Source organism: Parasteatoda tepidariorum, chromosome 11 (assembly GCF_982258835.1).
Source record: "Parasteatoda tepidariorum strain Cologne lab strain chromosome 11, Ptep-v5.0, whole genome shotgun sequence".
Lineage (NCBI taxonomy): Eukaryota > Metazoa > Arthropoda > Arachnida > Araneae > Theridiidae > Parasteatoda > Parasteatoda tepidariorum.
In genome coordinates, this window is record NC_141765.1 from 26610554 (window position 1) to 26628450 (window position 17897).

The window sequence follows — 17897 nt, forward strand, 5'->3', positions numbered from 1 at the left end:
GATTTAAATATTAACTATAAGACATTACTCTATTGTTTAGTTATAGTTTTTTGTTATTAAGGGTTATTTATCTTACAAGCCATTAGATTTATTACTTATTGTCATCGTTTGTTATTACTGCAATTTGTAAATATTGTTTCAAGCATAATGTATATTTTATTGTCATATCATTTGTGTTATTATTTATTGAATCCATACAATAATATACAGTAGCATGTTGATTAATTTAATAGAATGTTTCAAACCATAATGAATCTAACAATTTAATAAGTGAAATACAATATTCCCCCCAAAGCTTTTCTAAATTTATATATTTTTCTTTTTATTTCAATTCATATAATTCAAATATAAATAATAATAAATAAAAATCATAGTATTGATTGTTTGAACTTGAATTTATAGTAAATAGTAAAAAAAAATCCCATTTTATTAGAAAAAATATTATCCTTAAAAATGTAATAGTTAAAAACAATGAATCGAGTATTTATATTAAGTTTCTTTTATTATTTTAAAAAATTTGTTTAACAAAACTAATTTATTCAGTTGAAGAAATGATTTTAAGAAGTTGTAATTTATTTTCCATACAGCATTTTGCATTGACTGTTAGAATAATTAAATAACGTTCTAATTTAGTAGTTAAATAATAAGACAATTTAACTATTCGCAATCTTTTAACTAAAATGCAAACTTTAAATTCATTCACATCAATAAAATTTTAATCAAAGCTTAATTTTCCACCTTGTAATATATTTTTACTTAAACTGCTAACTGTGAGCCAATATTGTCATGGTGTCTGCAGAATAGAACGTTATTTTTTTCCTTGTAATTATTTCTCAATCATTTTTAAAATAGAACCTTTTTCCAAAATGATCAAATCTCCTTCAGTTATTTCTATTTTATTTTAAAATTGGGATTACCTACGACATAGCAATTATAGTCAAAAATTGGAATTCTTTTATGATTTGCAGACGTAATTAAAGTTAGCATTTGCAACAAAATCTGCATTTTAAAATTAATCTATCCACAGCTGTAACGAAAGGATGGACGTAAACTTATGTAAAACTGAGATGTAAACGTTAATGATGTAGTTTCTTTTCATTGCGTCAAGTATAATGAATTAATCTATCCACAGCTGTAACGTAAGGATGGACGTAAATTTATGTAAAACTGAGATGTAAACGTTAATGATGTAGTTTCTTTTCGTTGCGTCAAGTATAATGAATTAATCTATCCACAGCTGTAACGTAAGGATGGACGTAAATTTATGTAAAACTGAGATGTAAACGTTAATGATGTAGTTTCTTTTCGTTGCGTCAAGTATAATGAATTAATCTATCCACAGCTGTAACGTAAAGATGGACGTAAACTTTGTAAAACTGAGATGTAAAGGTTAATGATGTAGTTCCTTTTCATTGCGTCAAGTATAATTAATTTTTTTTTTAAAAATTTATCTTTTATATTTACTTATTTTATCTATTTAATTGTTTGTTCAATTTTGCTTTGTTTTGTTTGTTCAGGTCGTCTGAGTTTGTTTGTGCTTGTCTATACTAAAATAATTCAGGTTACGACCAGCGAGTAGGACAGCACAAAATTTTCGGCTTTGATTTAGATTTAGACTTTAGAAACACTTTATATTTTTTACATGAACGAATGTAATATCACAAAAATACTTTATATTGCTCTAATAATGTATATATTCTAACAGGCCACATGTATGTACAGATCGCCAAATGGAATCAGTAAAGGTTCAAAAACCTTGTACAAGAGCTTATACACAAATGACCAAAGTATGGAAGCCAAATTGTGGACAACACAGTTGGTGTGTTACTTACGAACCCAGGTAAAATTTCCACTTTTCTTATTATCTTACACAAAGCACAAAATTTTAATCTCTTCATACTTAGATCTCATTTCATATTAGAGATTTGACCCATTATTTTGGTATTTTATAGTATTGTATGTGCTGATCTTTTTCAGTAATATGCTTCAATTCCCGCATTTTAAATATGAAGGTCAGTTCGTTTTTTTCTGTCATGCGTTTGAAAATCTCTGAAATATCGGGAAAAAAACACGATAGTTAGTTTTTTCGTTTACGCCAATTTAGTTCATTTTTTATTTCTTTTTTATATATTCATAAAATTCAACTAATATTTCCAAGGAATGAGGAAATGTACTTGATGCCAGGTGATAAAACTAAATGCAGGCAAAAAAAAATTTTTATTTTTATTTTTTTAAATTTAAAATTCGTACGCATGTGTATTAACGATTCTTCAAATTTGGGAATATTTGTATTCCGAATAGAAGTTTTTAATAGCTGAAAAATTATTTTATCCACATTTTTACTCCTTTGTAGTTCCGTTCTTAAACTATACAAAAATATTCTTTTTAACCCTAATAAAAGATTTTATTTTTTCTTTTAAAATTCATCCATGTGCCCTGCCCCGTCCATTGCTATAATTTATGAGAATTGAAACCGAAAACTAAAATTGATTTTCTATTTAATTTTTTTGATAGCTAATATGAATGTGAGAGCATCAATAATGACAAGAGTAAATTTAAATTATAATTTTATTCCAAATCTTGAATAAAATTATTATTTAATCCAGATTCCTTAATTTTAATTATATATAGTAATAACTCTTAGAAATCCAAATATTTGACAGTAAATCTTCTATACAATTGGATATTAAAAAAAAAATTTCTGGTGTGTTATCCATGGGTTTTTTGTCTCAGATCATCCACAATGACATGACCGTGATAATGGAGACAAATAAATGGTGAATATAGATTAGAATAGTATTAATTTTATCATAAGGGTATTATAAATTTAACCATATATGAAGATGGATACAGTAAGAGGGCTAATAAATGTAATTTTTTTAAGTTTGTATGTTCTCTGAAGTCTTCTTAGCATGCAATTTTTTGCTATTCAAGTTCAAGTTAAAAAAATACAAGCACAAAAATATCATACAACTTTAAGCTCCGCTCATAAAATATGTTATTATTAACTAACATTTGTGGTGTTTTAGAGTTTTTTTCACTTTTTATCTTTTTTTTAAAAAAAAAGAAAGAAAAAAAAAAGAAAATTTTTACACTTTAAGCGATCTCAAATTGATGGAATCCCTCAGAAAAAGAAACTAATCGAGTAACGAATAAGAATTACTTTGATCCAACATTTTTTTTCCCTCCAGAAAGCCTTACCCTTTCTTTTTTCCCAATTTTAAATTTTTCCTCGAATAATTTAATCAGCAAATGTTTTCCACATCTTTTCAAGATACTATTAAATTTTCTTTGAGTTTGCTAGCTTATTCTTTACAGTAAATAATTATAAAATTATATTTTTTTTCCAAAGTTTGCTTTAGTTGTTCTTTAAATACTCTCTAGATACATTTTTGTTTGCTTGCAGCTTACTCACATAGAACGTAAATACACTTCATTTTTTTATAATATAAAAGATATTAATTAATATTTATATTGATTTTTATATTTTATAATATAAATATTTATTTACAAAGTAATGATTTTTATTTCATTGGACAAAAAATAAAATTAATAATTTCAAACTACTGTAGAAAAGAAAAAAACCAATCATATTCCTTAAAATCCTTGATAGAATTATGGAAAAAAAAGGGCAGGAAATTTTTGTTGACTACTGTTCAAATTGTTTTTTTTTTTTTTTTTCAATACTTTATTTTCGAGAAAAATTTTTCGACTTTTAAGAAAACAGTTCTTTTCAAGAAAAACTGTTCAATTGACAGCATAGAGGAAACTTATTATCTTCTTAGGATGAAAAGTCTTCCGTTATGTAATGCTGCCATCTATTTTTAAAGTTATGAACTTCAAAATATATTACTTTACAAAATATGATTTCTACTCCAAAACATAAGTTTGCTTCTTTCTTTTTTCCTCAACTTTATATTTTAGTGAAATATTATATAAATAATTCTTTAAAGTAATTATGTAGATATGTGGCTAAATTATTAAATATTACGAATGACAAATATCTATTTAAAACAACAAACTATTATTATTAAAACAATTGTTTCTTTTTTCTGCACGAAAAAATAGCTAATAAATAATAGTAAATTAATTTATAAACTGTAATTAACATTATCTGCTTTTTATAGTTAATAAATAATAGGTTTCATAAGTATTTTTTGTTTTCAGTATTATATTTTTATAAGAATTAAAATTAACAAAATGGCATAGGATAAATTAGGGCTTGCCTAAAACTTAAATAATTTGAATGTATCAAAATAACATTATCATCTTTATATAAATACTCATATACATAATTTCAAATGAAAAATTTAGTACATTGCACTTATTTACTTAATTCAATTTATTATAGGCTGAACTATATATAAACTATTTTTATAAATATAATTTTATTCTCATCCTTTAACTAGGTTGTTGCTATACTTTAAAATGATTACTTACTTACTTAAGTCGAAGAAAATATTAATTAAAATTCATGTCATTTTAACACAGTGACCGTGGACGAGTTAACTCGTCTTTTAATGCCCTAATGAAATGACGGTGTAACTCGATTTTTCATTCCCAAAACAATTCTTATTTTCATACAAAAGCGTGATAACGAGTTAACTCGTCATCAGTCAGAAAATTTTGGGCCTGAAATTAATATTTGAAATGTTTTACTTTACTTCCATATTTAATTACAAAATAATAGCCGATGATGTGACAGCTTCTGTGTGAGATTGCCTGCATTAAAACGTGTTCATATAACCGTTAACTGCTTCTACTATTTTTGCATTTGTAAAAATCGTAGAAGCATTAACTAACAGAATTGCCTATAAAATTTATTCCATAGTTCAGGATTTTCTAAATTGCACCGATTCCCAAAATTTTTCAGGGGTAACACTTGAAAGACAGAAGAGTACAAATTTGTTTCTTTCAAATGGAGACCTTTTGTTTGATAAAGCATAATAATTTAAATTGATAACGTAGGTGACTTTTCAGCGGTTATTATCGGGTGAATCAATGTCAATAATAAATAATATGCAATAAACTACCATGCCTCGTAGATTTTTCAGATAGATATGAGACTGTTTTTTCTTGTGAGCGTCTTTTTAGTGTTAAATATCCATATACGTTGAAAAATTCCAAAGAAATAATCATTTTTTAATTGCCTTAATTTTATTTAATTTAAATTAGATAAGTTATTCGAAAGATATTAAAGCAGCTAGGTAAGTAAGGTTAACTAGTAATAAACTAAGAAATTAATTAAGCTTATTACCCTTGGAATAGATACACAGAGAGTGGGGCACTTTACGGATGCTTTCACGAAAAAGAACTGTAACAGTAAGTAAACCCATGTAAGTGTAGCAGTAAGTAAACCCATAATATGGGCAATTTGCCGTACACAGTACAGCATACTTTTTTATAAAAAGTACATGAATTAAATCATTTAAGAAAAATACATAACAACTAAAAATTTACTGAAATATTATAAAATACTTATTTTTGCAACAAGTATTTAGTTTAATATTTTTGAGATTATATTCAATTGTTATAGACCTTTTTTATTCTTTAGAACTATCTATTATACTGGGTATAAGGATTCCTACGAAACTCGGTACAATACTGTATCTAAATGCTGCAACGGTTGGACGCAGAAGAATGAAGAACCTGGATGTTTTTATCGTAAGTAAAATTTAACTTGTACTCACTTGAAAAAACATTTGACTGGTTTAGTAAGCCATATAGCACAATATAGTTTCGGAAATATTTCTGACATGTACTCCGCCAAAAGTTTTATTTCTATTCAAACACGTTTTCCTGGTTGAAGCCAAATTGCAATAACCCATGCAGCTCAATATATGTAGTTTCAGACTGGTTTAGTCACATTATAATAAGCCATACAGCTCAATATAGTTTCTAAAATGTACTCAGACAAAAGTTTTATTTCAATTCAAACAAGTTCTCCTGGTTGAAGCCAAATTGCAACAACCCATACAGCTCAATATAGTTTCAGAAATATTTCTGAAAAGCTGTCTGCCAAAAGTTCATCATTCTGAGAAGTTGTTTTTTAAATATTTCTGGAATGTTATATTTAAAATAATTTCGAAATTTTTCAGATATTTATATCCGAATATTTATAATAATTATATGAAGAATAATCTAATAGTTGTAGCAGAAAAGCACAAATTTCTATGTTTCAGTGGTTAAAAAAAGCGTTTTTTGGACTTTTCCAAACGTTTTTCTTTGTGTTCTTTGAAATATTCTGTTTCTTATCCGAGAAATAATTTCTAAGATGCATTTCAACTATATAGTTATCATACAACTCATGATGTATAATTGCAATGATGTTTCTTTTGTTTATTTTTAATTTAAATATTATTTTACTCACAAATGGATTTCTATTTAAAAATGCAATTCATATTTAATTTTTTATAATTTTCTAATATGAATATGCTAAAGAACTTATTATGCTTCTTGTTATAACCAGTTTTACCTAGTTTTTTTTTTAAAAAATTAGGTCTTTTCACTTAAAAATATTTCTACAAATTTTCTTCAAATCTCTGAAAAATCTTAGTAAAAGAACAAATGTTCTGTATTTTTTTTATGTTTTTCTAACCCTTTTTTCTAAAACATTTTGTTAAAAATTCTTTATTTAATTCTTCGGGAGAATGTCTTAAACAAATAATTAAAATTATTTTAATTTTTAAGACATATTTTTGCTAAAAATATATAAATTAGAATAAATTATTATATATTAATTTTTAATTCTACCATAATTAATGAGTCAAACTTCATCTTAAAATCTTGATCCACTTTTTTTGCACATTTATGATGATTAAAAGTATTATGAATCAGTCAATAATCTTGTCTCCTTCTTAAAATATCAAAAAACGCTTCAACGAGATTACCTGAAAACAGTTTTGTTCATCTGTAAATTTTTTAATCGAGCTGGTAGAAATTAAAGGCTGTAAAAGCAGAATTGATTATTTAAGTTTTTTTTCCTCGACGTGATAAGAATTTTACTTATTTGCATTAATTTATCATTTAAAATTTCCATTCAGCAAATTTGTTTAGATTGACTAACTCCTCATCTTTCAAATTTTGAATAAAATTTCGTATGATGCTCAATGGTCAGAAAAAAAAGGAAAAACTTCTAAAAATAGATAACAGGAATTTTTAAAACGCAACTATCTTAAAGAAAAAAACAGAGGCCTTTAACCTAAAGTACCTCTCCTGAGTACATTGGTTATCTAAAATATGAACCATTTTACTTCACAATGAATAGAATTGAAGAGAATGGAATTTCCAAATTTAATGAAAAGGATTATTTGTTATTTGAGAAGGCTAGAGAACTTATTCCCTTTTGTCGCGAGAAATCTATATTTTTTTTCTTTTTTTAAGTCAATAAAACTCCCTTAGAAATTAACGTAACAAATATGCATAATCTTATTCCCACTTATGAGACATATACTCCATTGAGACATATCCTCTGAAAGAAAAAAAACTATTTTCAAATTTTTAATTTAGAGAGTTTCTTTTATTTGAAAGGAACATATTTAGATAAAACAGCAGTCAAAAAATTTTAATTTTTTTATATTTTTATTTATTTATTTTTTATTATATTATTATTTTAAAAAATGAAATTCTATTTTTTATATCACCCTCTATTTAGAATAAGGACTTGATAAACGTATGTCTTTGTTACAAAATCCTCCAATATTACTTAAAATCCAGAATTACTGGTCTTTCTTTGCATCTTAGGGTTGGAGGATCAATCATCATATCAAAATTGACAAAGTAAGGATATATTTACTTGTAAATGTACCAGATAATAGTTAAATTAAATGCTTTAAATAAGTGAAGTATCATGATTTTTTTTTAAAAAAAGATCGAAATTAAAAATTGAATATAATTGTTTAAAATTATGTGTCAATAGAATTTTAAATTTGATAAATGGTAAGAGAATACATAAAAAAGTGAAGCAAATATTTCTTAAGACAATAAATTACCATCCTTCGTTGCTTCAAAATGTGTCTAAAAATAAAACTCAACATATTTACATGCTTCAAATAGCAGTCTATTGTGATTTTAACAACATTCCTAACGTATTTGAATGTTTTTAAATATCCCTGCCCACATTTTCCAAAAAGATATTTTCTATAAAATATATTTTTTTATATGACTAACATCAATGAACATTCCATCTGTCAACTTCACTTAAGGACAAACTTCCCGGAATTAATAAGTGCACTTAAATCTAAATAGGGAAAAATTCATAAAAGTCAAATTTAAACAGCTAAGGCAAAAGAAAATACAATTTACTGCTGCACTTTTAAGCTTTTTTTTTATGGAGGACGCATATTTCTAAAAAGAGTATCGTTATAGAAATGCTTATTATGCTATAAATTCAGTTTGTCAACTACCCAAATGACAAGAATGAAGCACTCAGCAAAATACTTAACCATATCAGGTTTTTTTTTAAAAAAAGTTTTTTTTTCTGTTGAATGAACGGAAGCACTGATCCTGTTTTCCAAATATAACGCCGTCAAAGATTTGAAGAGGAGAATGCAAGAAAAAAAACGTTGTTTTTGACGCATGATGAATATTGTAGATAACACATTTCTTGTGAATGTATAGCCTCGGATGTTATACATTATACGAGAAGTGCTACTGAAATCTTTTCGTCACTTGTGTTGAGAAAAGAAATTTTGACGCTGAGAAAAAATTACTTTGTTCCGGAGTGGTTCTTTATAAGATAAAAAATGAACATTAAAAATAATGCTTAGTGACATGTTTTATTTTGGATTTCACCATGGTTTAAAACTGCAAGAAGCACAGAAATGATCTCCAATATGGGAATTTAGCTGGCTGTACAATGCTATAAATATAAGATCTTAACTGACTAATAATGAACATTAGAAATAATGCTTTATAGTTAAAAATGGGCATTAAAAATAATGCTTAGTGACATGTTTGATTTTGGATCATACCATGGTTTAAAACTGCAAGAAGCACGGAAATGATCTCCAATATGTGAAAGATGTGAATTTAGATGGCTGTACAATGCTATAAATATAAGATCTTAACTGACCATTATAAATAATGCTTAGTGACATGTTTTATTTTGGATTTCACCATGGTTTGAAACTGCAAGAAGCACAGAAATGATCTCCAATATGTGAATTTAGCTGGCTGTACAATGCTATAAATATAAGATCTTAACTGACTAATAATGAACATTAGAAATAATGCTTTATAGTTAAAAATGGACAGTAAAAATAATGCTTAGTGGCATGTTGTTTTCTTTTGGATTTTAGACCATGTTTTGAGACTGAAAGAAGCACAAAAACGATCTCTAATATATGGATTTAGCTGGCTGTACGATGTTATAAATCTTGACCAATTGTGACGTTAAGTTTTGTTTAATTTCTAAATAAATTTTAAAATTTTATTTATTTCAAATATTGATTCTTTTAATGTCTTTTCACATGTTTTTCTTCTTCTTGATTTCAAACTTTTTTAAAATATTTGATCTACAAAGCTTTCATACTGCATCGATTAAAGAATAAAACTGTGTATAGACAAAATCCGCTGCCTTTTACCAAACTAAGAAATATTGAGCACCTTAGAAAGGTTTTTATTCTTATTGGCAGATTTACAATCAATAAACATTACTTGAATACAGAAATGTAACACATATTTTTTTTTCAAAACAGTCTTAAAATGAAACTTTGTCATCTATTTTAAGGCATAAATTGCAATCTGGCCATACCTCTTGCTCCAGGAGAGTATTTAAATCAAATTTACTTAAAAAACATTATTTTCATAAACACTGAATTTGAAAAAATAAATATTTATTGTTGATTCATTACAAAAAGAATTGAATTTCTTAGTGTAAACCTTATATATATAGCAGTTATTGTAGAATCAGTATGAATATAGCAAATCAAATGAGCCTGATGAAAATGTAACTTTTGGTAGCATTTATTGCAGCAAAAATGGAGATATTAATGCTACCATTTAAGTCTTGTTCCTATTTAAATTGTGTAGATAGAGAAGAGTGCACCTTGGACCAATGTAGTTATTTGCACCATCCAGCTGAGGAGTATAGTTATTTGTGATTGGCTAAAGTGAAATTCTTGTAATGCTGTCTTTAGTTGCCTTAAAAAGAAATTACATGAGTACCATTTTAGCCAAGTTTAAATTTATGAACTAGACCGTTTTATATACTCGCATTTCTTTAAAGCAGGCCACTTTTACTGGCAAATATTATCGACTGATTGATGACTTAACTTGGCCCTTTTTTAAGTCAGCTGTATATGCACTATTTTCAAATGAAACTCGTTTATTAATGTTCCCTTTTTGTAGAAGATATGTCGACGTTTGTTTCATAATGATGGACAATACCTACATTGATAATGTTCTCAATATTATAGCCTTGCAATACAATTTACGTTAGAACAGAAAATTAATAAGTGTTTACCTTTATCAGACTTTTTTAATACTGGCAATTTCGATTAATTTCTCACTACTGCTAATTGAAAACCGTTTTCGGTTTCCTTTCCCACTCATAACCTTATAGTATCTCATTTCTCTAACCTAACTGTAGCTGCCTTACACGCACTTGTGTAACATGCTTCTAAATTTTGTTCTAAATTTTTTCTCCTATTTACCTTATAGCTGTCACTGCAGACCACTGTTTTCCATCTAATATTATTGATTTCATTGATAGATAACTAATTTCGCAATCCACCAAAATTTGTAATTCGAAATTTAACAATTTTGTTGTTTCACTTCCCCTCACACTTGTTTTTTATTTCCCTTCGTTTATAATCTTGTTCAAACTTGTTTATCTGTCCCTATTGGTTAAACTACTTTGTTGCACGTGTTGGTCTCTTTACTTCTCTATCATTTGATGTGTACACTCTGAGGAAAGTTCTTGTTTATAAAACTGAAACTATAGTATGTCCATATCTGTACTTTCATTTGCGCTTAATTAACGTTTTTTTTTTTTTTTTTTTTTTTTTTTTTTTTTTTTTTTACTTTAAACATAAAGCTCTTAGCAATGTTAAACATTTTTGAGATATCTCGCTAAAATATTCACTTTGCGATTAACTTGATTTCTTTCAGCTGTGCAAGATGCTTGAAAAATAAGTTTTAATTGCTTCAATATCCTACGGGTTAAATCTAAGAAGTCAAGAGAAAAATATTAAAGTGTCATATTAAGAGTAACAACAATACTCTGAGATACAACATATGATGTTCAAAAGTATAACACCGTATTTTACTTCTGAACAACATATGTTTAACATATCATGTTCAAAAATGTCATATGTTGTTATAGGAACATCATAACATATATGTCACATCATCACACCACCCATTTTCCCTTTTCTTTAAATTTTTTTTAAATGTATCAGAGAATTCGTACACAAAAAAATACTAACTGACAAACGTATAATATATTTCCCACATTTTTCTTTAAATTTATTTAATGCGCATTCGATGTGGATAAAAATAAAATAAAATTTCTCTTCCCCATTGTTGTTTTCAAGGATAGAGAAAGGAAAAATGAAATTGGAACTCTTATAAATGTTTCTAATTATAAGCTTTATTATACGAGTAAGTTAATTTTATTTAACTGAGGAATTAGACTTGACCTTAGGATCCATAAGAAAACAGCTATAGGAAAAAAAATGAAAAACTAGTTTTTAATCAAACTGAACACCTCAAAGATACATAATATTGAACAAAACATCTGCTTTTCGGTTCATAACATGAAATTTAAAAAAAAAATTTTGAAAATATTGTAATATAATGCCTTAAAATAAACTTAAAGAATGTATTACCTGTTATATGCTTTTAGTAAAAATTACAACAGATACGGACAAATTCCCTTGTCGAAATAGATATCGAAATTATTAAAAATTATGCATATGCGTATTTTAGTAAAATATTCCAAGGCACAGTCTACGCATGGTTTAAAATAAAATCAAAATATTTTATTTTATAACCGTCGTTGAACAGCCGACCCAATTTCATGGGTTTACGACTACTTACGTTCAACTCCGTAGCCTTGTAATTTTGAACCAATCCAGAAGACAAGGAAACTCCTGGATCAGTACCCCCAGAGGTATTGATTTGTTGTGGGAACATGGAGGACTTTGAGACTCGATAGATTTAGCGTGCATCAGTCACCATTTACTACACGGGGAGTCTTCGGCCGGCGAGGATCGAACCCACGACCTCTTGAATAGGGACCCAGCGCCCTACCGACCAGGCTATCCCGGCCTCCAATCAAAATATTGGTCAATTTAAATGAAATATCATTATTTTCTCACAACTGAAGCATTTAAATATTTACTCTTATGGCTCAGAGGATAGAACGTTCGCCTTCCAATGAGTTGAACCGGGGTTCGATCCTGGCGATGGCTGGTCGATACGAATTCCGAATCCGGCTTGCACTGACCACAGTGCGGACGTGAAAGTGGTAGACGGATCATAGGTTAGAGTCCTCTTGCCGTCAGGCTAACCGTGGGAGGTTCTCGTGGTCTTCCTCTCCATGTAACGCAAATGCGGGTTAGTGCCATCAAAAAGTCCTCCATGAAGGCAAATTTCTCCCAATACTTGATCCAGGAGCTCCCTTGTCTTCTGGATTGGGTTCAAAATTACAAGGCTACGGAGTAGAACATTAGTAATCGTAAACCGAAAAATTGGGTCGGCTGTTCAACGACGGTTATGAAATAAAATATTTGCTCTTGCGTTACTAAATAAGTTTCAGCTGAATAATTTCCTAAATTCATATTCCGATAATGAAAATATAGCGAAAAATAATTTTTGAGAAAAGTAAAAAAAATTTATACATTTTCTTCGCTTAAGATATTAATAAAATGATTCGATCCTAACCATTACTGTAATGCCATATGTTGGCTAAGGAACAATTATAAATAATGTTAGTGTTGCCATTATGTTCTTAAAAATTGTCAATGCCCGAAGGTATGTATTAGTAGTGGCGCAGTCGTTCACTTCGCTGATGGAGAACTGGGGCTGCGTCGTGAGCTCGATCTCAGTACCGACTGAACAACCATCGTGTTCATTTATTTATTTATTTTATTGAAATTACATACATTTGCTGACTTGTGTGCTCAATATAGGCTTATAAGTCATTGTCAAGTAGAAAATACAGATAGAACAATTCAGAGAAAGACATCACGAAGAATACATCCAGGGTTACGGCGGGATTCGAACCCGCTACCTCCACGCTTAACAGAGCGTTTGGACCGGCGATACCGCTCGGCCAGGGATGCCCCCCATCGTGTTCAGTTGACTGCCAAGGCAGCAAGGTGTACGTTAAATTTGACATGACTGAAGCTCTCATTGATTACGGTGTGGAAGTTTAGGTGCTGTCCACATCATCTCAGTGAGGGGGAAATTACGTGCCTCCCCTGTAAAAAATAGCCTGAAACACTGAGCTAATCGCTTGGCCACAGTTTGTTAATGTGTCCCAAATTACAATAATCTCCCCTACGCAGAATACGAAATTCTGCTTTTCTCTATACGCTTTATAATATCCAAAGAAAAAAGCACCCCTGTACTCTTTCAGATACTTTGGAAACTAAGCGCCTATCCTTTTCTATTCCATTCGACAAAGTTTATAACACCTTATTATTTCGTTATTTTGAGTTTGTAATACCGTTTAAGTTTGACGCATTATTTTCGATTTCTGCTTTTTTTTTCTCTTTTTAAACTCCACGTTCAATCTGATCCATTAGTTCTAGATTTATTTGTAATTCAAAAATTTTTATGAAAAACTCCTGTGTGGGAGGTTTTGCAGGCGTTTAAAAACAAATTAATTTAGATTGTCATTTTTAGTTATAATTTAAAAAGTTTATTATTTTTACATCGAAAAGTTAATTTATGTGTTCAGATCAATTGTCACTTAAACTTCAGAAAAACAATAAATGGAAAGGAGAGTAAAAAACGTAAACCGTCAAGTGAACGAAAGTAATGATGTAACAGTTTTTCGAGCAAACTTGAAACTTCAAGGTAAGATGTCAAGTTATCATCTGTAAGACTCTATGTTTAAAAGCAAATTAGTGCCAAAATGTCAGTCATTTGTATCACTTACACAGTAAAAGATAACTGAGAAAATACATAAACAAACATAAGTATTTCTAATATATATTACGCTGATTCAGCATTTTCATTTGGCATTTTTTTAAAATTATTTCTCTTCGTCTTCTAGTAAAATATATATTTTTAATATGCGCATAATTTCGACATGCTTACATAGTATAATTACACTTTTTTTGTAAATAATGTATCATTTTATGAGTAATTAGTTAAAAATACTTGTTTAAAACTCAGTCTCAGTAATTCATAGTGGGAGTAAAATTGTCTATTGTTATAAGAATAAACAATATTAGAATTTCTTAATATTTTCCGTTTGCGCATCGTACTTAAAATTAATGAAAACTCTAAGATACTGCATCTTTTTTTTTAATTTAAGTTTGTCAAAACTTTTGAAATAAAGACGGTTAGTTTTTTATGCATATTTGATGGTTTGAATAACCTAATTAAATTAACCTTTGATCAATAGTTTAATTTTTCACTCTTAATGGTATAGGATTTGTTGGCTTTCCGCATTGTTAAGGTTCTTTTTTTATATGTACGTCATTCAAAATCTGATTTTTTCAAAGCATTACTGATCTAAACTTAAGTGTTGCTTGACTATGTCTATTCTCTAGTTTCATGTTCACATACTTAATTTGAAGCCTCTTTTACAAAGACTTAAAGTTTATAAATATCAAGACGGAAAAGAGCAAAATTGGTATGAAAATCATTTCATTCTAGCTTGCTTTATTCTATTTTTGTCGAAATGTACGTTTTTAAACATTATAAATAACACGGGGTTGCATAAATGTTACGACAAACTTCTAGGGGAGTTAGAGCACATCATCAAGATTAAAACTGCTTAAGAACCCGGAAATGTTGTCGTACGCAGCTAGGAGGGCTCCCTTATTAAGACCTATTTAGAAGCACATAAAGAAACAGTTCATAAGAGGGAAGTGTCTCTAGTAGCGTATGAGAAAATTTCCGGCGGTGGGTCCCTATACTGTTTCAGTCCTGATGATGTGCTTTAACTCCCCTAGAACTTTTTCACAACATTTATGTGATCCCCTGTTATACATAACGTTTTTAAACTTGTATATTTCGAAAAAAAACAAAAACACTCAGAATCACATTTAAAAAACTGTCACTTAACGAGCGAAAACGATTACACGAACCATCTGAAATAAGCCATACAAAAGTGTCTAAGACCTGTAAAAAAATTTCATGCAAGAAAAAACAGAAGAAGAAAAATTGTTTCCTAGTGTTATTCTCAAGTTATGTCAATAGAGGCACAGATCAAGTGTTTAATTGATAATTTAGACTGAAGTAGTTTTGAAAACTGACTTGGTAGCAGTTGACGTATAGATTTCCTAGAACACAAATGTATAGCTGGTTTATTTAACTAATTAGTTAATATCCTGAAAATATTTTCGCAAAAATAATTGTAAGAGTAATTTTTTTGCTCACATAAATTTAGACTTATATTGTTACTTTGCATTGCGTATCGCTGTTTTGTGACTTTTTTAAATGGAACAAAGTTAAATTTCCATGTAGGATTTTCTTTTCTATAATATTTCAGTTGGTTTTACGAAGCATAATAATAATATACAAAAAAAATTTTTGTGTAAAAAAATTGCGATTTGGTAATCAAACGTTTCAGGGTTAGGGAATAAATATTGCCCACTTATTTTTGGTAATAATATAAACCACTAAACTTGTGAGTTTTTTTTTCTTAATTTACAGAAATTTTAATCAACCAATTTTAGATATGAAAAACGTAAATATAAAGCATATCGCTTCATACGATGGCTATAATTCTTATATTTACTAAACATATGGTTAAAAAAATTCTGTCCCTCAAAATGTTTATGGGTTAACGTAACATTTCTCTCCTTAAAGTTCAGAACGATATTGTTATTCCCAAGTCACCGTATCTTTCATAAAATAGAAAGAGTGCAAAATACATTACCATTAAACTCACATAAACGCAGATCTTAAGTTACGAACCCTATCTTTAAATAACAATGTTATAAAAATCCTCAAATACAAGGTATTGAGAACATGAGGTTCAGGTAATATTAAAATTGCCTGTATATAATCCATCATTTCAAACACCGAGACTTTGCATATTTTAGTTTTTTCAACTAAATATAGATCGTCTGAGATTCCCTCCCAAAATATACAAAACAATTTATTTTGCTGTCCAAAAAAGAAAGATTGCAGGTAATTCGGAGCAAAAAGAAAAACAGAAAGATCAAAAAATAACATTCCACCATAGGCTGATTTTTTCAACACCCGCGTCATTAAGAATTGATTCCTTTTCAAAAACTTTTTTACGGTTTTTATTCCTAAGGGATTTTTGATGTTCTATGAGGATACCATCTGTATCTTCTACTAAAAAGATAACACAATTCTTCTTTGTCTTCACTCAGCTATTGTTAAGTTATTTTGCTTGTCAAATTATTCTTGTAATTTCACTCAACATGCTCAAGGGGAAACAGAATGTTTTGTAAGACTTGTTATTTTTGCTAGGCAGTTGTTTTCTTAATTAATTGTTGTACTAAGTTTATCTTTTTTCTTCCTTTGATAAACAAAGACTTAAAATTTCCTTTTTTTTTAACTCAAAATTCAATTCTTGTATTTCTAACTTATTTTTGCAACAATATTATTGCAATTCAGATTAAAGATAACTTTTAAATCTTAAATAGAGAAATGATATGTTTTACTCATAATTTGATCCGATTTACTGCGTGTACATTTTTGACCAATTATTACATTATTTTTTTAAATAATTTAATGGTCTGGCAATAAACAGGATTGTATAATAAAAAAGAATATAATAATAATATGAGAAAAACAAGAATGTGTTAATGAACAAGAATATAATAATAATATCGCGAAAAAACGAGAACTCATTAATGAATGAGAATATAATGATGATTTGCAAAAACAAGAAATCCGATCTAAATTAAATGGAAGAAAAAAGAAATATAAAATTAATAGTATAGAAAAATTTAATTATTTTAATTGTCAAAAATATAATAATGATAAGTCAAAAACAAAAAAGATTGATATTACCAAAAATTACTTTTTTTTTCACTAATTTAATGATATGTTAAAACCAAGGATTCCTTATTGTTGAAATATGTTTTAATAAAATTATTGTATCATAGGACTTGTTGCCTGGATTATGCCTTTGATTCGACACGACATATATATTTATTAATGAAGTCCTTATATTTAAAGTCTTTATATTTGAAGAGAAAAATCAGTGCAAGAAAAAATTCATTGTGTACTCATATTTTCATAATAAAATTACTGTCAGCACATCTTATTCTGTAAACTTCAACAAAACTAAAAATTTTATCTAAGCTATAAATTGTAAAATTTTATCAGAAAGCTCCGATTCAAACTGTTTTGAAGTCACATAGATTCTTCAACCCTGAAAAAATCATGAACCTTTTTTTAAAAAGAAAGTCATGCAAGTGTCATTTCAAACATAGAGGGAAAAAATAGAAATATATTTGAAATGTATTCGACCAATACAGTATAATGTTATGCAATTATCCTGGCAAGTAAATGATGCCATATTGAATAAAAATAAGTGTACTTTAAAGAAAGATGTTTATTATTCAGTTTATCAGAGAGTATAACCACAAGTAAAACCATATAAACTATTTTATATTTTTACAAATAGTTAAATCTTCCTTAAAATGGAAACTATGTAAAAATATATATAAAAAGTTAAAAATTTTAATATATATATATAGATAGATAGATAGATTGTCTGGGACGTAAAGGTG

The 17897-nt window shown here is 28.1% G+C and overlaps 1 protein-coding gene across 2 annotated transcripts in view; it reads left to right on the forward strand.

The window, feature by feature from the left end:
• LOC107439276 (uncharacterized) overlaps positions 1 to 17897 on the forward strand; it is a 288195-nt gene that overhangs the window by 82955 nt on the left and 187343 nt on the right. For both annotated transcript variants that reach the window (XM_087154669.1, XM_087154670.1), the window contains exons 2-3: positions 1706 to 1840; positions 5555 to 5664. In XM_087154669.1, coding sequence (XP_087010795.1) covers positions 1706 to 1840; positions 5555 to 5664 — 245 coding nt within the window. The remainder of the gene's footprint in view (positions 1 to 1705; positions 1841 to 5554; positions 5665 to 17897) is intronic.